This window comes from Anas platyrhynchos, chromosome 3 (assembly GCF_047663525.1).
Source record: "Anas platyrhynchos isolate ZD024472 breed Pekin duck chromosome 3, IASCAAS_PekinDuck_T2T, whole genome shotgun sequence".
Classification (NCBI taxonomy): Eukaryota; Metazoa; Chordata; class Aves; order Anseriformes; family Anatidae; genus Anas; species Anas platyrhynchos.
Window position 1 is genome coordinate 93,946,771 of NC_092589.1, and position 24,920 is coordinate 93,971,690.

The 24,920-nt window shown below is 36.9% G+C and overlaps 1 protein-coding gene across 5 annotated transcripts in view; it reads left to right on the forward strand.

The window, feature by feature from the left end:
• The window catches only part of KHDRBS2 (KH RNA binding domain containing, signal transduction associated 2), a 378,797-nt gene that overhangs the window by 116,326 nt on the left and 237,551 nt on the right, over positions 1-24,920 (forward strand). For all 5 annotated transcript variants that reach the window (XM_021269153.4, XM_021269154.4, XM_027455064.3 and 2 more), the window contains exon 3: positions 10,090-10,206. In XM_021269153.4, the coding sequence (XP_021124828.1) occupies positions 10,090-10,206 (117 nt within the window). The remainder of the gene's footprint in view (positions 1-10,089; positions 10,207-24,920) is intronic.

Below are 24,920 nucleotides of genomic sequence, written 5' to 3' on the forward strand. Positions count from 1 at the left end.
AGTTGTTAAGTCTAGAGAAGAGAGGGCTGAGGGGGGACCTCATCACTTTATTCAACTACCTGAAAGGAGATTGCAGTAAGGAGGATGTTAGTCTCTTTTCTCAGGTGAAAACTGATAGGATGTGAAAAACATGCCAGAGAAGTTTAGATTGGATATTAGAAATAATTACTTCATAGAGAGGGTGGTCAAGGATTGTGAGTTTCAGACTGATCCCTCTTTACATAACAAATTAATTACTTTGGTATAGCTAATTGTGTCACTTTCACCCTTCCAGAACATTTCTGTCTTCCTTGAACAGCTGGAACCTGGGATATGCTGTCTTGGCAATATAAATGAAAGATATTCATGGCCATTTTTTCTGTTGGTTGATATCTTTTATACATGTTTTGCAAACACATTCACCCTTCCTGAACTTTGTAGATGTGTAGAAGAAGGGTGATTACAGTGGAATAAATGCTAAGTTAAAACTAAATAGTTTTTATATATACCTGAGGCTTTTCTTAATCAAATTTGATACTACTTCTATAAAGAGGGAATCAGATCTTAGAGTGGAGTGCAGGGAGAAGAGAAAATGCCACAAGTTAAAAAAACTAGTAGATCATTTAATGTTTTATTAGGTAGCAACATCCCAGCCACAGTTTTGTTCACTGTGGATATGCTGTATCACAATTGTAAGACTTCCTTCCTGGATACTCTTTAGTTATTACAGCCTGTCTTATTCAAAGACACTCAGGCCCTCCAGCTTACTCCTGACAGCTCGTTTTTCACATACAATGTCTTGTTCTTTTTTCCAGGTGTTGCACTGAAAATACTTTTTCTATCTTACCTTAACTAAGTCTAAAGGACAGAAATGTCACTTGCAAAGGTATGCCATCAGCAAAGTATGACATTCTCAGTGCTTTAGATGCTTTTGACACTCAAAAGTCCTAAAACTCAGTAACGTCTAGTTTTGTAATGAGACTGAGTAGGTGTTCCAAATAGGAATTAGTGAGTAATAACTGCTCTTGATTGGCAAAATAACAAACATCGACAAATACTAAAAATGAAAAAGTCACATTCTTTGTATACATATTTAACACAATAATGGATTCTTCATAGTTAGAAAATCAGGTACATTTATATCAAATTACAGAGTGTTAACATATGTACATATATGTTAAGTTTGTTTTTACATTCAGCAGTGTTAAACTATAAATTAAGGGATCAGTTGCACTGGTTACTGTTACTAACATCTGTAGGAAGAAGCTCTGCAGACCTTCTGTTTGGCATGCTAGAGGGGAAGCCAGAAATGTTTCAGTCTGGAGAAGGGAGTGGATTTTTCCATGCCCAATACATTGGTTGTGTAAACTAATGGAAAGACATCTATGCAAAATGATGAGTTAACACAGCCTTTTTTCCTTCTTTAAGCTCATTATAGCAGGCAATAAATTGAGTACCAGTTCAGGTCTTTGAGTTAATACAGTATTACTTAAGTGTTTTCACCTTGTAAATATATTTTTTAAAAGGTGTCCTCCTCTTAAAATATTTTTAAAATATGTTTTTAAAAACGTTTTAAAGCAGCAAACAACAATATAGAAAATATAGAGAGGGAAAAAAAAGAACCAGAATTTTGTAAAATGTTTTTGAGTGCTTTCCCAGACTGGTTTAATTTCTGTAGAGTGATGTGAGATGTCAATCAATTTAAAGTTATGCTTTGCTTTGATTATAAACATGACTTGAGAATAAAATGAATATTTGCATAGTGCTTAGTAAATGTAAATTGATACACAAATGCTGCTGTAAGTATAATTACTTTAATAATGAAAGGCAAAATTCAGTTGACTAACACAGTTTTTAATTAGATTAACATAAACCATTTGTGATTTGATACAATGCTTTCTGCAAAATTAAATGCTACATGCATGTATGCTAAATCAGTTCACTAACATTTGGGTCCAAATTAAGTGTCATTATATTTTCATTGACTAAAAAGAAATTTGAGTTTTATGCCACATTTTTACTAGTCCAATATTAGTGGCATATATTTGAAAGATACATTAGTTTTATGGCCGAGTATTCAACCCTAACACATCCTGGTTCTTGTTGACTCAGAACTTAAATTTGCAAATATAGCATCTGGCAAAGAGAAATCTTTCACCTAATATGAAATCGTATCCAGCTCAGTTAGACTAGGATGATGCACTTTAAAATCCCACTGCATTACAGCTCCTTTAGATCTTCCTTTTAAGTTCCAAATTTTGTAAATTAGAAAAAAGTTGGTAGGTTGCTGCCAGTTAGCAAAGAGCAGATGGTGTTTATTACTGTGACCAGTAAATTGTGTATCTGTGGGAGTAATAAGCCCAATTAGCCAAATGTTGATTATGCTTTTAAGTGTTGTAGTCTAAGTACCTATTTCCATACCTGCGCATATGCTGAATACAAACTTATTGTGCACTTTTGAAAAAGCTTGGTGTTGCACTTCTTCAGTTTGAAGTGTTAGCATTCATAGAAATATCATTTTATATAACATCTTTTAAGTGAGTCAGTCTTACCTTGTATTTTACTTATTTCTAAATATTAAAAGTTTACTGTCTCAGGCTTGGCTGAGATGAATGTGAAGAGGGTTTTTTATTTTTTATTTATTTATTTTTGTCCTACAGAGCCCCTTGCCCTTGATTTAATAGAATATGACTATTGCATAGTCTGACTTTGCTTTGGAGGGAAGGAGATTTTTAGCCTAGCCTACTCTGCCATTTTAAAAAATACTGCTCTATTTGAACTGTCGTTCATTAAAGAGCAGTCTTCATAGATATGCATCCATAAGAGCCATCCCTGCTTACCATCAGCTTTGCACAGTGCTTTGACTAGTATGGCCAAATAGAGGTAAGCTTAGAGAAAATCGGCACCAGGAAATGCTGGTAGTGTATTCCATTCTTGAAATTCCATGCTGTGTAGTGTATTCCATTCTTGAAATGCAGACAAAACAGGGCCAAAGGGCAAAACGAAAAGATAAAATGTGACATAAAGATTCTCTTTCCCATTTCTGAGGTGAAAAAGCAGGGTACTGTGTATCCCTCTTGTCAGCAGAACCTCATCTTACTGCACTTACCTTGAATAAGCAAACACTTTCATAACACTTTCATAAGCAAACCAGTGATTTTAACCGCAGTAATTTCTTCAATTACACGCTAACCATTCAAATAAGCAATAGTAGCTACATACATGTAACAAGGTCTATTTTTTATTTTATTTATTTATTTTTCAGCATACTTGACAGCTTAGGGTAAATATCATGTCTCTTTGTGTCTGTACAGTGCTTGGTATCTTCTATCTAAGTATCTTTGCAATTAAAATAATAATTAAAAAATATGGCTGCAGTGAGTCATAAACCCCTTAAACTTGTTAATTGCAGATTTAATATAGATTCAGAAGTTTATTTGGTTCTTGGCTTCTTCTCAATTACCTCATGTCAAAGTTAAAAACAGAATTACACAAAATGAAATGTTTGGGTATGTGACAGATTAGTGGATTATAATAAATCATACTGCTAATGCATGTATTAGAGAATTAGTTATTCAAATTTTCCTCAGTTAAGTCATTACGTTTAACTGAATAAAGACACATCAGACACCAAACAATTACTTTTTAAAAACAGATAAAATATTTTAATTCTAAGGCCCATTTAAATTCCTCTATTTAAATGCCACAACTTGTTACCAAATTCTGACAGAAACTTGCTTAAAATGAAGAATGAGGGAATATTTTTGTTCTCTCAGTATGGACTTGTATCTGGAGGATGTTTGTCTAGAGTCACTGACCATCTGTTTCATGGAGTTATGCCAAAAATACATTTTCACTGTAGATTTAGATGCTTGCTATGAGCTAGGAAATAACCAGACAAATATTGCACCATCTTCTTCAAGCACACCATAAATATGTGCTCCCAGCACTTTTCAAGATAAAAAATGTGTAATAAAAATGTTTATTTCTTAGGTAAATCTTTCAAACGTGGTGGCTTTAATGATTTTAACTTTGTTACTCAAATTTAATTTATTCTTGAGGTAATTCTGTTGATTTAAACCAGAAATGAATTTGCCCCCGTGTTTTCAAGAAGCTGTATTTTTCCTTTGAGCATTTCATTTTGAGTCCACCTGTCTCCCCATGAGCTAGTATCAGGTTTCTGCTCCAATCATATATGAGCAGATCAGACACAGAGCACTCTGGAGGATAGGGCAGCCTTATCTTTTGGTTCTGGGACCTCTGTATTGAAGTCTCATCAGTGCAGTAGTCTAAGAAAGCATTAGAATATCTACTTAGGTCTCCAGAGCCCATCTAAAAAAAGATGTTCATTTTCTTCTTCTGCTGTCTCCTAACATGTCCAGCTAAAGTAGAGTCCTGCAAAATTTGACCCTTCCAAACAGGTTTCTTGTAAGGTCTTCTACAGAGGCAGCAAACACTACAGTGCCAGAATTAAAAATAATATTTCATTCTTATCTGAAGCAGTAAGTGCATACTGGAAAAGCTGAAAAATAATAGATTTTGAAGAGGCATTGGGATAAGCAACTGTATACAGAGGGAGAAAAACTTGTGCATTGCAGGATTTGCTAAGCTTAATGTGCCTATAAAGTAATGAGGGAAATAAAATTTTCCTTCCTAATCTTCCAGTGCTACCTTTACAAAAAAAAAGGGAAGTCCCCTATGCATATCAAAAGCTGAGACAGTCTTTAACAAATGCTATTCTAAAATGATTGAAATATCAGAAGTCCTAGAACAGGGTGAGAATAAGCAGATCTAAGTAAAGTTTTACTCAGGAGTGGAAAATGTCTTTGTCTCCTCTCATTTTTCTGTATCACAGAACTGAATTTAGATAGGAAGAAGATTTTTTTTTTTTGGTGGTGGTAGTAGTGTTTTTTATTATTGTTGTTTTTAATTTATTTGCTTTCTTGAATAGAGAAAGTTTGTGAGAATAAATAGCTCTGAATATGGAAAGACACTTTGTCCCCCCACAAAGGAGCTGATAGCATAGTGAAAAATAACAAACTTGCTTTGTGTTGCCCAAGCCACTGCTATTTCTATTTTGCTGTTACTAGGATTGGAAGAAATTAATTTGGTCTCCCAGTTCAGGGTTTTGTGTTGCTTTATCTTATAGCTGGAACCACTTGTCTGTCTCACTCCTTATTTATATAAGTTTTGTTGCTTTTCTGAACGTTTATCTGTGTATAGAACAGAAATAGTCACTGACACATATGCTTTTTATGAATGACAAACATATTCCTTGTTTCACTTGTAAAACCCAATTTAAATAGTGTTTGTAAAATATGCAGTGCTACAGTTATATCCGGGAAGTATTTGGGCTACATCAAACATGGAAACAATTATTCTTCTAAATGTAAATGTTCACTTTCTATCAATCATTCTATTAAGTTTGAGGCTTATTAAAATGCTGTAAATATAATGCTAGATTTGTTATAGCTATAACTGTGGTGTACGGAGATGCTCAAAATCTTTAGTAATACTTAATGGAGATTTTTAATTTTGAAAGCACTGTGGGCTAGAGCTATGTTGCAACATAGGATAACAGCAAATATGATTATTTGCCGTTTGATTGTCAGCATTTTTGCCCCCATGTGCAGAAGGGAGGTGGAGAAGAAAGGAGGTTTTAGATAGAATAAGATTTATGGGGAGCACTTAAATTCATAGTGCTTCTATATGGTGTAGTAACTGTGTACTTCTGACAGTGCTACACGGCTCAACAGGCCAAGTGGTGTCCTCTGCAAGGGTGACTTTCCTCAGCCTCATGCCGGCTCATGCTGCTGGCTCTGGGGTGACCCCACCTGACCTCACAGCCCACCTCTGAGGAAGATCACAATATTCCTTGGCACTTAAAAGCAGACTGGCAATGGCAGTCCACCTGGTTGTTACAAGAGAACTGAGCATTAGGTGTTGGTTAGGTTATTCAAGCTTATTACATTTGGAGAGAGTCTTCTGTATACAACCAAAGTAAAGATTCAATGTTTGATTACTATGTTTGATTACTATTTTGAGCATTAAAAATGAGGTAGCAACGAAAGTCACAACTGCTATATGCCTAGCTCCTTTAGCTCCATTTTTAGCCGTCAGGTCATTGAGATTGCTCCATGCAAGAAGCCACAGACAGGTCCTGGACCGCTGACTTGGGATAATTTAGTGTGCCAGCTAGCCTCCTAGGATTAAAAACAAAAACAGGATTAAAAACAAAATCAGGATTAAAAACAAAAACAACAAAATTTGGTCATAATCCTCTACTTTTACAGAAGAAAAAACAAACAGAAAAAGTGTGTCTGAATCACTGTCATAAAATTGGGGCTTCACAACTTTTGTTGTTGTTGCTTAATTTTAACAAAACTTCCATTTCATAGTTTGATGTATGAGACATCGATGGGTCCCTTGTTATTAGAAGCTTACTGTATTAGTATACATATGCCGTTCATACACAGTTCAATAGGATACGGTATAAAAAGTATGCTGGTGTCAGCTACAGACTCTCTACAGTACAAATTCACTTTCTTTTCCCCATCTTATATACGACAAAAATACAATAATGGAGCTGTGTCCATTTATCTTGTATGCCTTCTTTAAAGTTCAAACTCCCACCTGTGTTCACGTCCAGGAAAATTTGCTTTAATATGCCATATACTGAAAAATCTTCCTCTTCAGTTCACCACACTATATAAACCGGATATTATGTAAGCATAAACTTATAAATATTTGTGTGTGTGTGTGTTTATTCACAATTCCATAATAATCCTGCTGATATTAGGACTTTAAAAAGCAATACACAACATTGAGTTTGAGGAAGATAAGTTCAACAATGGGAGTAAGAATACCTGCGATGATCTTGATGTATTATAGTACACTCAAGTCTGTCATAACAATGTATGTTAGCTATGAGATATATTTTATGAACTACTTATTGTACATGTTTTTAACAGCACAGGTTATAGTTAATCTCTGGTATTCCACAGATGCCGTGCACAACAAATATATCATCATAATAAATTCTGACACTGGGAGACGGACTGCCTATGCTGTGCTCCAGCTTGACAACACCTTGTTAGTTTTAGGCATTGTTTTAGTGGCTTAACCTGAAGCAAGTGAGGTGTGTTGATGTGCAGCATGTTTTACTGGGAGGGATTTTCAGACTTCCAGGAGTTTTATGATTATAGACTAGTGCTAAAGATAGTTGGCAGCCCTAGAGCTTTCAGGTGCTGGCAAGACTAAGGACAATGGTAGAATTTCTGATATTGTGCACTGGCTTTTCTTCAACTTTAAACAAAACAAAAATAAGAGCAATTCAGTTTTTCACTTGTAACTGCTTGCTTCCTGATCCTGAATGTTTTCAGAGAATATCTAGAAGGTGGATGAAGTGTAAATGCTTGTCTGATACATAATCAATAGAATTAAAATCCCTTGCCACTTATTTCCTCTGAAGTGATTAAAATCCACTTTGTACATGGTTTATGTTGGCCATACTGCTCCTTTGCAGCAATATTTCAAGGTAATTATTAGACAGTTTATGACGTGCTTAAGTATAAATGTTCAGCATAAATCTCCATAGACTGTAGTTTAATAGTTTTGCTCTATTCAGAGAGCTAACACTGTTGAGCTTTGGCTGGCCTTCTTGTAGGCTTTTCCAAGCTTACATAGCTGTATAGCTCTTTCAACTTTTGAAAGGCATCTATTCCTAATATTTAGAGACACTGAAAGCATAATTTCTGTCTGGTTCTACTCTGATTGGTGAAGTAAGTTGCTCAAAATACTTCATCTTGTAACAACTGTTCTGCATGTAAGCATGTTCCCTGTAGAGAAGAGACAGTTCTGCTGTTTGCTCGACCTTCTCTAATGAGCCTTTACATGCATGAGATTTCATTTTTGAAATCTTACTTCTATCAATAGATTAAGTCCTAGGGCTAATATATAGTCTCAAATTAAAGATGAAATTCAGTCCTTGCTGTTTCTTCCTCATCCTTAGACTTATTTCCATATGAAATTTAATAACCCATCTGAAGCCAGCAACTTCTTCCAAGTAAAGTTGGCCATGCAAGATGCATAGCTAGTTTGAGTACAGACTTAGTATTGTAGATATCATGATGATTTAAAAGGGTAGAATTTATTAGAAAAGTTGTTAACTTTTATTAAATCAACACATAGAGTTAGAACAAATTGCAAGGACACACACCTGAAAAATGTTTTTTTGAGCTTCAAAGCTTGCTCTGCTTTTCTGCAGCTGTACTACTTGCTACTTCCCCCTAGACATTTCATCTTGCTGAAATCAGTTATGTTAATTTAGGTGGAAGTAGATTCTGCTTTACATGTTTATTTTTCCTCTGATTACATATTATTTTCTTTGATGATATAACCAATATTTGAAGGAAGTTGCAAGTAATTTGTAATTAAGAAACTGGAACAAAAGTTAACTTGAGTTTCAGGGTATCTGGCCTGATTTTGTGTTTGGCTGGTATATTTGCATGTTAGGTTCTTGCTGGCTAAAATGGAAACAACATTCCCCCAGATCTCCTTTTTAAGATTAAATTTAAAATAGCAGGTAGCGCAAAACAGGTTATGTTACAACATCTCTTCTCTCACCATCTCCCACAGTATTCTCCTGAAGAAGCTGGCTGTTGATGGCTTGGACAGTTCAGTGGGGGAAGAGCAGACTGAATGGCTAGGCTCAAGGAGTCACAGTGAATGGAGATCAGTCCTGTTGGCAGCTGGTCACCAGTGGTGTCCCCCAGGGCTTGGTACTGGGGTACTCTCAGGTGACTCTCAGATGATAGGATGTAAAAAAGTTGTGCCAGCGAAGTTTAGATTGGACATTATAAATATTTTTTTTCATGAAGAGGGTGGTCAAGGATTGGAACAGGGTGCGTAGGGAAGTGGTGGAGTCCCCATCATATTCTTAAGAGATATGCAGACATGGCACTAAGGGATGTGTTTGATGTGACTCAGTAGGTCAAGTTGATGGTTAGAAATGGTGATCTCGAAGGTCTTTTCCAACCTAAATGATTCTCTGATTCTATGTTCTTTCTAGAGGTTCATGTGTAGTTTTGACACCAGTATGTCCTGGATTGCTATTCTTATTGTCACGTTCTACATCCCATTTTTCTCCTAGTTCTGCTTTAAAATAAAAACAAGGAAGTACATAACAAATGCACACCTTTATCCTCAGCTGAGCTTAATTTTTGTTGAAAGACAAGCCAAAGTACTGTCTGTTCGAACTTGATCATAGTTTAGAAATATCCTAAGCAAATACTGATGGGTCTCAGTCAAATTCCAAAGACAGCATGCCATAGAGTTCGTAAAAGATTTTGGAAAGTATAAAACATATAAAATTGAACAAACTATTGACTACAGAATAAATAAATCACTGTTACTTTATAAATCCTCCCCTTTTGCTATTTTTATCAATATTACATTAGCACCCCATTTATTTACTGTTCTGCCACCAAATTTTTCATATAGATATCTCTCCTCCCCATACATATAAAACAACGTTGTATGTGTCATAGGACCTGTGGAGTGTTTAAGAGTATTAGCATCATGCCAGGCAAATCACAGTGCTCCTCAAAATCTTCTCAGAAAACAGCCTGATAGATATAGTGATCTATTATTTGTATGTTTAGTTCAGTTGCTGGCAAAACAGACGTTTGAAGCTGATACACAAAACAGCACTTATTTTAAAATCAATATGTAAAACATCAATTCTTAAAAATCCATTGAAAGATCTAACTTTGCAGAATATATTACTTTGCCAATAGAGCTGGCTCAGTCGGTAAAGAACATATTCATTCTCTCAGTTTCACCTGTCATCTAGTAAGAAAAGTTCTTGTTTTAGTTAGCTAAACCTAAGCAGCCACTGATTATTTCTGTCCTAAAGATGAAACTCCTAGGTTCCAAATAAACCACAAATGTTTTTACTGATAGAAAAATATCTCCATTCTCCACACTTCGATGTATTAGGCCTAGAAAGGAAATTAAACTTTTCCCTTTAACCAACTCCTTTGTAAAGGTTTATTAACTTTTCAAAAAGGTGCTCCTTGGTTTAAAATAGTTCTCTTTCTTACTTTCTAGTTCAATTTTGTTGGGAAATTGCTTGGACCAAGAGGAAACTCCTTGAAGCGGTTACAAGAAGAAACAGGTGCAAAAATGTCTATCTTGGGGAAAGGCTCCATGAGGGATAAAGCCAAGGTACTGTGTCTCGATTTTGACTGCAATTAGTGTTGATACATTTCTTCTTAGCTGTTACAGTAGATTGCCTGTCTACTTATTAATGGCTCAGTTAATAGACTTAAGCTAGACTCTGACTCCAAAGGCTCATTTGTTTTTTTCAAGTTACATCAATTGTTTAAATATAGTTTTTCTCTTGCTACTCAAACCTTCCTGTATAATTGTGAACCACCACAGTTACTATAGTACCACTGTTGTTTAAATAATTGACACAAAAGAGAAACAATCTTATTTTTTTCTGAGTAAAACCTTTTTCTCCTGGGAAAGTTTAACTTGTTAAGATTACTGCTGTAATGCTGATATACATTAATAGTTTTTCTCTTTTGTTTCTTTAGGTGTGTTCTTATTGCTTATTTAGAGAGCTAACATTTTAAAAAATCTTTAAGTTTTATTCAGGGCATAGTTTTAATAAAGACAACAAAGTGTAAATTTTATTTAAATGTGCTTAGAAATGCACAATAGATAAAGAATCTGTATTTGGAATCATGGCTATTGCACCTTAAGTATTTATTCATAAAGTCAAGTCATATATTTGCAAAGAGCAAGTAAGTATACATTGCATTGTGGCACCTTACATTACAGGATGTAGAACAGCATTACTATGGTCAACACAGAAATAATGACTACTAATTTCACTGCACTGTATATTGCCTTTAGTAAAGCTGTGCATTATTCAGCTTTCCTTTCTGTCACCTCTATCATTCATCTCAGTAGCTAAAATAATGAAAGAAATAACATGCCAGAATAAAGGAAAGGCTAATCAGGATTTTACCATTTTTATGGTTGGCATTATTTGGTCTTGGTAATGCGTATCAGCAGTCACACTTGCATTATGAGATCTCCAATGGCAATATTAAAAAGAAAACACAAAAAGACAAATTAAGCACACAGAGTGTATTTCATTTTTTCACTGCTTTCTTTATGACATTGGGCATACTCACACTTCAATTATCTATTTAACATTATATTTTATGATAATAAATGTTGATTACACTACAGATTGTATTTTTAGTTATTGACAAGTAAAATATTTTATGACTTCTGGCTTACTTCTGGAATTATAAAAAACGACTGCCTGGATGAATGAATGTGAGTGCTGCTAAGTAGCAGTAATTTGCATCTGTACTACGGCTGCCAGCTCCATTCTCAGCCACCCACTCAGATTATTATTGCCAAGAGAGGCAATTGCCCAGACAGAGAAGTGTGAAGAGCTTGTTACCAGATAAAGAGGTTTAAGCACATAAATAGACAAAGTCCTCTGATTTTGAGATCGGTGACTCTTCTTATCATACCATTTGAATTTCATCTGATCATAACAAACAGTGCCAGCATGCCAGTTATTATATTCACTCATGAGTGTGTCAGTAGAACAAGATTCATTTTTTTTTTCTCTCTTCGTAGAATATTTATGCCTAAACTTCAATATGAAGTTTACCATGAACTTCATGGAAAGTCACTCATATAAGAAATGTCTAAAAAATGAAGTTCTAGAGTAAAATGGTATTAAATATGGCAGTGATGAAAGCAACTTCTATAAAGAAGGCCTCATTTACTTATCAATTTACTTATCTTAATCCAATTTAGACATCACTGACTCATATGAAAATGAAATGCCTATGCTCTTACAGTGAGAGAGCAATTGTCTGATCTGTGTACATCACTGTTAGCAGTTCCAAGCAAAAGAGACTGAGAATGGGATGGATAATAGTTGCAATTCAGAGGGGATTTTCTAGGTTGAGATTCTGGTAAAACTAAAGAAAATAATTGTGAGCACAAATAAATAGCCTACACTGCCACAGCACTAAGGAAAATGCAATTATCTCTGGCTAAAACAGCTTTCTTGCTTTAAAACAAGCTCACTAGCCTCCTTTATGCAGCACTTTTTATGGAATAAAATACAAATTGCCAGAGTCTGGAGGCTTGCTGTGGTTATTTCATACCATACTAGAAATCAATTTATGTATATGAGTTGATGAATCTTCCTTCTGGAGGAATTTTCAGGAAAAATCTGTGTAATTTCTCGCTGTTAACTAGAATATCCTTAGGGCTGTCTGTATTATGCCAAGAGCCGTACCAGTCCCCAAGCAGACAGCAGGCATGTGGGCTTTTCCCCTCTGGTCCAGTGCAGCTGACTGCTCAGCTGCATCAGAGCAACAGAAGCTGAATTTCAGTGATATGCCTGATGGAAAAGATTAAATACTTTTACACCTGAAATCCTCACTTAGTGTTCACAAAGGAATAATATGTGTCTTTTTGGTACCAAAATGATGGTAGACACATGTTTGGCTCTACAATGAACCTCTCTGGGCATATTCTGTAATTTCAGGCAAGGGGAGGTGCAGTTTCCAGTTCTAGCAACCTCCCTCTGTTAAGGGTGGTTTATCTGGTTTTCATATTTTATTTATTGTTAAAAAAGAAACTTATGTGTTAATTCCAGAGTCTAAGGAACTGAATTTGTTCCTTTTTCAAGTATCAGGGGACACTGTTGGTAAGAGTGACTTGATTTTTTTGCATACCCACTGTTCCTACAGTTGCATAGGAATATTAATTTGAACAATCAATGCAACTTACTTAACATGAATAATATCAGCAACTCCAGTTGTGCACTAAATCAGCTCCAGTTGTGCACTAAATACCACAGCACTTATATACATCTCACAGGAAATTATGTTCACAATTGTTGAAGAGTTGCCCAAAAATAACTTTGTCAATTTTCCAGAATAATATTGCGGATATAAGAAAAACTTAATCTTTGTGATCAAGCTAATGCCACTAGTTTATTTTGCTGTAATGAGCACAATCTGTAGGGAAAGATCCTACAGAGTTCTGATAGGAAAAACAAGCTCCATCATGAGATGTTGCATTACCTCTAGGCACAACAAAAGATGATACTGAATTTTAGATACTTGTTCTCTGTCCTGGCCTCACCTGGAGTACTGTGTCCAGTTCTGGGCTCCCCAGAATGAAAAATACAGGGATCTCCTGGAAAGTGTCCAGTGGAGGGCCACAAAGATGATACGGGACCTGGAGCATTTTTCCTATGAGGAAAGGCTGAGAGACCTGGGTCTGTTCACCCTTGAGACAAGAAGACTAAGGGGGATCTTATCAATATTTATAAATACCTTAAGTGTAGAAGACAAAGGCTTATGGCCAACCTCTTTTCAGTGGTTTGTGGGGACAGGACAAGGGGCAATGGCCACAAAATGGAGCACAGGAAGTTCTGCACCAACATCAGAAAGAACTTCACGGTGAGGGTGATGGAGCACTGGAACAAGCTGCACAGGAAGGTTGTGGAGTCTCCTTCTCTGGAAATATTCAAGGCCTGTCTGGATGTCTACCTGGGTAACCTGCTCTAGGGAACCTGCTTTGGCAAGGGGTTGTACCTGATGATCTCTTGTGGTCCCTTCCAACCCCTACAATTCTGCGATTCTGTGATTCTGTTCCTTTTGATTTTGTATGAAGAACTGTACTTTTAATGTTGGCTATAGCTGAACTTTGAAATATTTGTTAGCTGAATAACTCCATTTATTTTTAAATCATAAGAAGGTATTGTTCAACATGATGAGCATAGTCATGGCTTCTGAGAATTGTGCCCATCATAAGAGCACAGCCTTTGAATTCTTAGGACAGGTTCAGCTCTCATTGTCTTGGTGACTGACATGATGCCATCAAAGCACATCATTCCTGTAATAATATAGTATTATAAATATGCAAAGACATTCTTCAGAACAGGTAGTGATGAGATTAAGCATAGTCATGTTAAGTTGTTTGCCTTTTGATTCTTTTCCACTTCTTTTTCTACTTTTTCCTGACAGCATGGGAGGCAATTGCAAAGGTAAACAATCAAACTGAAGTGACAAGAGAAATCTCATTACAAGTAGAATGAATTGATTGCTTTCATACTTAGATGCAGATTTCCTGCTTTTCAACCATACAATGAATAGTTTTCACTGCCATTAAAAAAAAAAAAAACATGCAGGGAGGTGGAATAGCTTTTTAATTAAGCTATAGCAGGAAGAGCATAGATTCTCTTTGAAAGAAGCAGGAAAACATATAGCGATGTTTCTTAAACACTTTGATTTCTTCAGTGAGGTACCTGAAAGCAAGATACCAGAAAGACTTTTTTTTTTTTTTTCAAGAGAGAATACAGTCTTAGGGCTTGCACTATTTCTTCAAAATCCCTGGTTTTAGATTATTTATATGAGTAGTAGTAGCATTTTTATTCACACTAATTATATACCAATATACAATAAATATGCACTAAAGATTAATAGTATATGTAACTTGTCTTTGTATTTTGTAGAACTTTGGAACATAGTTTGTGAGAAATCAAAATGGCAATGATTGCCATTTTGCAGATGGGACCCGAAGGAACATTTTTGAAGGAAAAGAGAACATTTAGGGACAGGGATAAAAGAAACATACTGGTGTTACTAGAACTTTCATTAAGGGCTGCATTACCCAACTGCAGGTCGATGGAACTTGGGGAGAATATGTGGGAAGAATTGACACAGTCCTTCTTCCCCCTCCACTTTGCCACAAGAACTGCCTACTGAGTGGAGAGAAAATACTGATCTGTTGGTATGTTGGTATGTAAGGTACATTGGTATGATGTCCTTAATAGCAAGGGTGAGAATACAATCAACAGCTTTAATCATAGTCCAACAGCATGCACTTATCTGAAACATGACCTCTGACCTCACTTTTTCTTTATGTGTCTTTCAGAGATTAACTATACCAGAGTAAGTAAGATTGTATACGGCAAGATTTACCTTTAACAACTATACTTACAGTCAATATCAAAAACTAATTGGTATGAATAATACTGTTAAAACAGAGCAAATGAAAGCCATGACCCCAGATTAATAACTGAAACAAGGCATAGAAAATGAAAAACAACAACAGTTAGATAATAAACTTGCACTGCAGCTTTGAAAAATCACATAAGCTGTTTTTTCCATGACTGAATGATTTGCCAACTACTGAATGAACTTTTATCTGCTTTCAAGTTTCAATTGTTATTTAAAATAGTTACTAAAGCAAGAAGGTTTTATCACAGAAGACTTAAGTGCACCAGAACTGTACCTTTCATGCTTTTCAAGGAAGCTCCACTGCTACTAGACAGCAGCTTGTCCTTTAGGACAGGATTTCTTGCATGATCTTGTATTTTAAAACACGGGTGTTTAGACTTTATTGGCAACTGCAAAGAACTAAAGTCAACTCACAAAGAACCTACATAGGTTCAGTGATAAATGTATTGGCTTTAGTTGTGTGGTGTTTTTTTTTTGTTTGTTTGTTTTTAACAGATTTATTTATTTATTTATTTTAACAGATAAGGTACACAAGTACCTTATCAAAGGCTGGGGAAATGTGGGAGAATTGCAGTACATCCCAGTATGCTCAGTGCAAATGCTAAGTGTCCTGACTGCACTCCTGCAACCTTTAAATATGTGCTTAAATATTGTACAGGGTTAAGTGCACATATATGTAATGTGACATAGGGCCCAACAACACTGTGGTTTGAATCACTATATATTTCTTCATTAGATTGTTTCTACCATGAGCATAATGTCTTGATATCAGAGAATTAATTCTCTGATAGCATTCTCTTGACTTCATTGGTTTTTCAAGAAAGCTGTATAAATAATGTTCAGGCAGCTAAAAAGGGAAGGAAAAGGTTGTGTTTTGTCTATAGGAGGTGATGATCTGAGTATTAGATTATATCCTTTCCTAATCCCCTTGCTTTATGGAAACAGGAGAATTAAAATGTCTTCTTCGGTGTCCTGAGATTCAAAAACCTTTGAGTGTCACCTCCTGTTATGATCATTTAAGCTTATCCAATATAGTTAGGTATGTCATATTTCATTTCAAATGACAGAGTGACACCTTTCTAAGCAAGAATAATTATGATGGACACTAGAGAGCTAAAAATAGAATTAACATAATAAAAATAAAATAAAATATAAAATAAAATAAAATAAAATAAAATTTTATAGTCTATTGCACTAAGTTTTGTGCTGATCGCATTCCACTCATGCCAGTGTGGTTGCTTGCTCTAGTTTATGGCTATAGTAGTTCAGCCCAATGTGTCACAATAAGACTTCAGCTGTTGTAGTAGGGGATATAAATTTGAGTATTTCTTTAAAAATAACTATTTTGGTTCTTTAAAACAGAAACTGCAAGTTTACTTCCAGCCTGTTGGGAGTTTTGATCTGGACTTTATGCAAAGTCCCTGCAATGTTTGTTTCCTAGGTAAGATGTTTCTGTTTCATTGAACTACTCGTTTATCATCTTTAGTCATAAAATCTCTAAGGGAAAGATAGAACAATGCATGACATTGGATTTAGAAAACTGGCTCACATCCAAAAGCATCAATAGCTAGTTTTAAATCACTAAATGGTGCTCACCCAATTAATCTTTTTCTGTTAGGTTTTCCTTTGCTATGTGTAAAAGTATTATTGACTTTAGATTGTTATCTCTACAACCCTGGTACCTTAGAGCTTACAGCCATCTTACCCCACAAGAGGGTTTATATCCAAGTGCAGTTTATAGCCAACACTCAGCATGCATTCAAGATATGAGCAGAAGTAACAGCAACTCACTGCTTCTGCTGCAGCACAATTTTTCCTATTGTAAATCTCTCTACCTGCCTGATACTTACTGCTGTGAAGCTATAAGGACTGTAACAAACAATGAGCAGCAAAGAAAGATAGAAGCAAAAACAAACAAAATGAAACAATGACAACAACAAAGAAAAACAGAGCACTCCATATTTTGAAACTGGAATATTTCAAGTGCTCATCTGCAAAAGGATGTTAATCCTTTAAAGTCTACTTTAATCTACATTCTCTCAGCTTTTCTTTTAAGCAAGCATGTCAAAAGGTATGAAAGACTTTCAAACTCTAAAACTAGGTTTTAGCTGAACAAAACAAACAAACAAACAAAACATCCAAAGAATATACTTTCTACTTATACAGAGAAAATGAAAATCTGTTAGCAGTCACAGATTAAAAGTAGAGACTGTCATTATCACTGCTATCTACTATCACTACTATCACAACATTATCCAGTGTTACTCAAGTCATAGCAACTGGTTGCTCAACCACCACAGTTTCTTTGGAAAATATCTGTGTATCACCTCCAGTGTGAAACTCCCTTTAGGGGATGGAATTCATTGTCACAGAACAGATCACAAACAATATTTCTTAGAATATCTTTTACTCATAAAGCTGTTTTTACTAATAGCAGATAACTATTCTAACCGTACATTCACTTATTTACTCTCACATTTGATTTGCACACTCACTCACAATTACCTAGTTAAAACAGTGCTTGTGAAGCCAACTCTGACTATGTACTCAGAAAGTCCATCCTAGCAGACCAATTCCACTCAGAGGGTCCTTTATTTCATAAGATGTATGTATAATCCCATAGCTTTCATCTGCATATAGCAGCTGTCTTACATGTAGATGCAAAGTTACACAATGCGAGCTAGTACTTACCAGCCTCTTGGTATTCTCAGACTGTATGTTCTGGTAGGTTTGTAGAAACTGAACCGAACATCTGAAGTTGTTGACATACTGTTTTTTTTCTTTTTTTTTTTTTTTAATTAAATGTTTTGGTATTATATAAGAAAAACTTACGTTTCTTCGTACAAGAAAAATTGGAATGCAAGGTTTTCTTTAAATTCGAAGGATGACAGAAAAAGAGACTACCATGTATTCCTAGCTTTGACATGTGATGATTATTGATGAAAAATTAAAGTTCATATGTTGATTACTCATTTAAATACTCAAAAAATTTTGTAATTTAAGTTTAAAATTGTTGTATTTATCTCTTTTGACTCCTACATGTATATGATCTCCTCTAAGTGTTCCAGAGGTGCATTTCCTGTACTTACTGAAGCCAATGGTAGTGAGAGGAATAAACCATTCTTAGTATTTTGCTGACTGAGAGAATGAAAATCAACTGCAAACTCAAAATCTATTAATTCTAAGACTGAAGTTTGATCTAAAGAGTGAGATGTTAGGATGGTTGCAGAGATTCAGCCATCTATATTATCTTAAATATTTCCTGCTAACTTGATTTACTGAGTGCAATGATACTTCCGTGTAATTAGTAATGGCATTTTCAAAATGGATTCACCAAGAGGGCAGTTTAACCTTGTGTTAAAAATTACAGACTGTAGGGCTGGTAGTTAAGAAAATTACATTGTCCTCACAAAAGAATTACATCTGACTTTGAACAGATGCTGAAAAATCCAAATTTTATTACTGGTGCAACACAGTGGTGATATAAAAAGACTTCATCTCCTCCCTTGCATCTAATGTTTAAACAGACTTACAGTTATAACTCTGACAGGATATTTGTGAGAATTATATTGCTGTTTTCAGAAAGGTAGGACACACTCTTTCTGCTAAATTAGACTACTTCCAAGGAAAGGGAAAAGTGTTAAGATAGTGCTTCAGAATTTTTCTGTCTGTTCTGAGTTAAAAGTGATGAAGGACCACAAAACATTAAAGAAGACAAAACATAAGTAGCAAAAGAGAGGAATTTGGGAATGGTAGAGATAGTCTCTAGTGAAAATAATACATATTATTCACAGCAGCAAAAGATTACATGCTTTCTGTTTTGCCAACCTGTACACTTCTAATAAATTTTTGATCTGAAAACACTTTTTTTTTTTTTTGTGGATTATCATACTTTTTAAAAAAATCCTTTTTTATTCAGCATAAAAGGTGTAAACACCTGCCGTGTACACATATACTATGTATTAGAAACAAGCTGCCCAAGCAAGCTCTGATATTCTTCTATCAGTACTGGTGTTGATTTGACACCTAAAAGTTAGAGATGACATTCAGATCTGTGCCAAATTCTTCTTGATTTCAAGTCATTCTGAATTTTTGACCTGGAGAATCAATGGTGCTTGCTGGTACAATTTAGTTATTGCTATTGTGCCTGCAGGTGCTCTGGGACCAGCTGGGACTTCCCTATTTCCCACAGATGGCAGAATTTTCAAACCTGGATATCTAGTCAGTGTGAGTCCTGATGCTGACATCAATGTCTTTGCAACAGGCAATAAGTTTAAATTATAAATTAAAAAAAAAAAAAAAAAAAAAAAAAAAAGGAAGATGAAAACTATAAGTAAATGAACTTGATAGCTTACAGAAATTTGAGGGACTGTAGATCTCTTCACAGTGATGTTTTTCCTCATCCACACTTCCTCAGAACAGTGATTTATATTCCAAAGAATTTTATTTATCTGCATGAGGCTTTTTAAAGACCAGGTTTAATCTTGCTGAGGTTTTGTTTTATGATTATTGTTCTTGCTGTTTTACATATAGATAAATGCAGAAAGAAATGCTTTGAATTATTTGCAGCAATTATGTTAAATCCCAGTTTTCCATGCCTAATGCTATCTGTGCTCTTGAGGACCATGATAAATACTTTTAATATATTTTAATGGGTTACTGTTACAAGGAATTTTGCATTGCACAATAGAGGCAGCATTGCAGTAAATTACATTACAGTGCACACAATTAAATAGAATAATGAAAAAAATCAGACTTGGAGCAACAGCTCTTCAGAGTCCTCTGAAATTTGATTCCATGATAAACATAATAGGAAAAGATGGTGAGTGGAATTTAGATAGCTAAAGCTAGATATTATTTTGTTTGTAACATCTCCATCAGGGATTAATGTTCTCTTATTCATAGACATTGATTAGTCTCTAGATTATTTTTCTGATTGATTCCTGTTTTACTGTAGCCTTCCTTCTTTGTTTATCTACCCAGCATCAATATAACTTTATAGCTCTAACTTCATCATGGAACCGTTGTTATGCAATCTGCAATAATTTGTGGGTTCTCAATAATGGTTTTAAGAAGATCTGTAGATTTATATTCAGCTGGTAGCCATACATCACTAAAACAAACAAACAAAAACAAACAAACAAAAACTTCATCATTCCTTAAAAATATATATATATATAAATTTCACATATTCTCACAACAGGTCATTTCAAGAACACTTGAAAATGAGACACTTCTGTTTTATCAAACATAGTTAAATTAAGGCATGTGTGCAGCTCTGGGCAGTCATTGTTTTGAATATGCAATGAAAACAAAAATGTGATATTAAGATCATAGATGGTATTATTGCTTTTTTTAAAAAATATTTTTGTTACCTTTTTTGGAGATGAAGATAGATTGAATCCAACAGAGATGTGGTATTTGAAGTCACAAGGAATCTAGATTTAATTCCTATCCTTCTGTGGCACTGGGAAAGTGACATTCTTTCCTATGGTCTTATTAGTTTTCCTACAGTAGAGGATAATAATACTTGCCCATCTACTTTAGAAGTTGTTATAGAGCTATATATTCATTGATAATTATAAATTTCTTCACAAAAGCTTCATTTTATTGAACTAAATACCTCCAATACAACTGCAGAATACCTCCAACTCCTAAGGAAATTTGTGGTTGTGTTCAAGGCTTTCAGGTTCTTTTTCAAACACTATTTACTGGTAGGATGTTTAACTATTTATGAAGTTAGCTATTCCACTGGTTAAAATTAGAATAACCCCACTCCACTTAAAATCTGAAAGAAAAAAATGATGTTCACTGTTAAAAAAAAAAAAAAAAAAAAATTGTAGGAGGTAAGATGTTGGTTAGAATGTGCATATAAGGTCTTAGCCAGGTTCACCATGTGTACTGGGTTTATGTGTCAAGGTTTTAGAAGCAGGGTTGCCTCTGTGAGCAAAGCCCAGCAGCTACCCCATGTCAGGTCAGAGCCAACTCCAGCCAGCTCCAAAAGGGACCTGCTGCCGGTCAAAGCCGAGTCAGAGAGTGATGCTGGGTGGGCCTCTGTGAGAGCAGATAGAGAAAAAAACTACTGTGCAACAGCAGCTGGGTGAGTGAGGAGTGAAAAGCAGCCCTGCAGACCCCAAGGTCAGTGCAGCAGGAGGGCAGGAGGTGCTCCAGGCATGCAGCAGAAATTCCCCTGTGGCCTGTGGAGAGGCCCCTGGTGGAGCAGGCTGTCCCCCTGCAGCCCATGGGTCCCACACGGAGCAGATCTCCATGCTGCAGCCCATGGAGGAGCCCCTGGTGGAGCAGATGGATGTGGCCTGAAGGAGGCCAATGGAGAGCCCCCACAGGAGCAGGCCCCAGGCTGGAGCTGCAGCCCATGGAGAGGAGCCCATGCAGGAGCAGGGGATCTGGGGGGAGCTGCTGCCCACATGTGGGAGACCCGTGCTGGAGCAGTTTGCTCCTGACAGATGGACCCTGTGGTTTACCCCATGTGGAGCAGGGGCAGAGAGTGACCGAGAAGGAGCGGCGGAGATGAAGCGTTAGGGACTGACTGCAGCCTCCATTCCCCATTCCCCTGCACCACTCATGGGGAAGAAGTAGAAGAGGGTGGAAGGAGAGAAGGTGTTTCTGGTTAGCTTTTAGTTCTCCCTGCTGTATTGTGTTAGTAACAGGCAACAAATTACATTAATCTTCCTAAGCTCTTTGTTTTACCCATGATGATAACTGGTGAATGATCCCCCCGTCCTTATCTCAGCCCTTGAGTCCTTTCTCTTGTATTTTCTTCCCCTTTCTCTTTTAGGAGGGGGAGTGAAGAGAATGGTTGTGGTGGACTTTGGCTGCCAAGCCAGGTAAAAGCACCACCATGGTTTATCACCTTTTGTCTTTCACACAAACCAAGTTTCTTTGAAAGCACATCTTTAGAAGTAACCCTGGCTGTTCACAATGTACCCTGATCTCGTAAACCATGTTTGGAAGACTTAATAACATATCTATTTTTTTAGCCTAGTGATTTGTCAGTGCTTTGCTGAATCTAGGCCTTACTGGCAATTCTTCCCTTTCTGTGTTTACAGACCCTTGCTGTGAAAGTAAAAGGCTGCTTGATGTTTATGCTTTGTTGCTCAAGCAGATTAATGATTTAGGGGATATCTATAAACTTTGAAGAATTCATTTAAGAGTCATTTTAGAAGTAGAGAAAAAACTAACAACAGCAAAGCTGTTTTTCTCTCCAGCTATAGGTCCCATTTCATCTTCTGTTACATTTAAAAAAGTCTGTTACCACATGCTTTTTATTTGACAGGAGAAGGAAAGTAAAAAGATGTTTCCTTTGTATTATGCTTTTAATTCCTCTCCAGAGGTTAGTTTAGAGGGTAGGGAGATAGAAGGAATGGCCAGCAAGCCTTCTTTCCATAATTAAAAACATAATTAAACATGTAAAAAAATCTATTCAACTCTAGGGTAACACTGATATTGAGTCTCTGGCTATTAACAGATTTGATCCATAGGCCCATTTGTAAGTTCAAAAATAATGTTTTACCATTCTTTAAATTGATGTAGCATATCCTGAATAGTTTGACAAAAAATATTTTTCTTTAAAAAAGAATACAAAACCAGCTACCCCAAGTGCCAGCCTAGCAATTCTTTGTTACTTGCATTGTTCTGTGAGTTGCATGGAAATTGTCTTATGGAAGAATTGTGCAGATTACCGCATAGGTAATGTTTCCTTTCCTTCACATGCGTCCACATTCAGAGTGTATCAAGGTACCCAAAAAACTGTAAAGCATCTCTTTGAGATTCTGTGAGATGTTGAAGAAAACTGCAGGTAATATAAACTTCTGCATGTAGAAGTAAAACTAAAATTTCTCTTTAACACATGTTCATATCTTTTTCAAATTTTATTTGGTACTTTGTATAGAAATTTGTACCAACTGAAGGGTACAAAATTACCTAGCATACCAGATATATAGTGATATTCTAAAAATCTCCAAAATCATGAGGAATGACAAATCCTACCAATATGCTGTACAAGCATTCAGTGAATGTTGATATTTCCAATTTTATGGTGGTAGACATACATATTCATTGGAATACAACTGTAAAAATATTGCTGGTGTCTTATGTCTAGAGGTCTGTCAGTCTGACTTTGGTGCCGGGGAAGCTCATGGAGCAGATTACCTTGAGTGTCATCACGTGGCACTTGCAGGGCAATCAGGCAATCAGGCCCAGTCAAAAGGGGTTTATGAAAGGCAGGTCCTGCTTGACGAACCTGACCTCCTTCCATGACTAAACTTAGTGGATGAGGGAAAGGCTGTGGATGTGGTCTACCTTGACTTTAGTAAGGCTTTTGACATTGTTTCCCACAACATTCTCCTCAAGAAACTGGCTGCTCATGGCTTGGACTGGCATACGCTTCATTGGGTTAAAAATTGTCTGGGTAGCCAGGCCCAAAGAGTTGTGGTTAATGGAGTTAAATCCAGTTGGAAGTCAGTCACTAGTGGAGTCCCACAGGGCTCAGTACTGGGGCCAGTCCTTTTTAATATCTTGTAATTGATCTGGATGAGGGGATCGAGTGCACCCTCAGTAAGTTTGCAGACAACACCAAGTTAGGTGCATGTGTTGATCTGCTCAAGGGTAGGAAGACCCTGCAGGATGCTCTGGATAGGCTGGACTAATGGGCTGAAGCCAACTGTATGAAGTTCAACAAGGCCAAGTGCCAGATGCTGCACTTGGGGCAGAACAACCCCAAGCGGAGCTACAGGCTGGGAGATGAGTGGTTAGAAAGCTGCCTGGCGGAGAAGGACCCGGGAGTGATGGTGGACAGTCGGCTGAATATGAGCCAGCAGTGTGCTCAGGTGGCCAAGAAGGCCAACGGCATCCTGGCTTGTATCAGAAACACTGTGACCAGCAGGGCTAGGGAGGTGATCGTCCCCCTGTACTCGGCTCTGGTGAGGCCGCACCTCGAGTACTGTGTTCAGTTTTGGGCCCCTCGCTACAAGAAGGACATCGAGGTGCTTGAGCGGGTCCAAAGAAGGGCGACAAAGCTGGTGAGGGGCCTGGAGAACAAGTCCTACGAGGAGCGGCTGAAGGAGCTGGGCTTGTTCAGCCTGGAGAAGAGGAGGCTCAGGGGCGACCTTATCGCTCTCTACAGGTACCTTAAAGGAGGCTGTAGTGAGGTGGGGGTTGGTCTGTTCTCCCACGTGCCTGGCGACAGGACGAGGGGGAATGGGCTAAAGTTGCGCCAGGGGTGTTTTAGGTTGGATATTAGTAAGAACTTCTTTACTGAGAGGGTTGTTAGGCATTGGAATGGGCTGCCCAGGGAAGTGGTGGAGTCACCATCCCTGGAAGTCTTTAAAAGACGTTTAGATGTAGAGCTTAGGGATATGGTTTAGTGGGGACTGTTAGTGTTAGGTTAGAGGTTGGACTCGATGATCTTGAGGTCTCTTCCAACCTAGAAATTCTGTGATTCTGTGTGATTCTGTGATTCTGCCAGGTTGACAGAATGCTATTGGTTGATAGTCGGCTGAATATGAGCCAGCAGTGTGCTCAGGTGGCCAAGAAGGCCAACAGCATCCTGGCTTGTATCAGAAACAGTGTGGCCAGCAGGTCTAGGGAAAAGATCATCCCCCTGTACTCGGCTCTGGTGAGGCCACACCCTGAGTACTGTGTTCAGTTTTGGGCCCCTTGCTACAGGAAGGACATCGAGGTGCCGGACCTTGTCAAAAGAAGGGCAGTGAAGCTGGTGAAGGGTCTGGAGAACAATTCTTATGAGGAGTAGCTGAGGGATCTGAGGTTGTTCAGCCTGGAGAAGAGGAGGCTCAGGGGCAACAATACCACTCTCTATAGATACCTACAGGATGCTGTAGCGAGGCG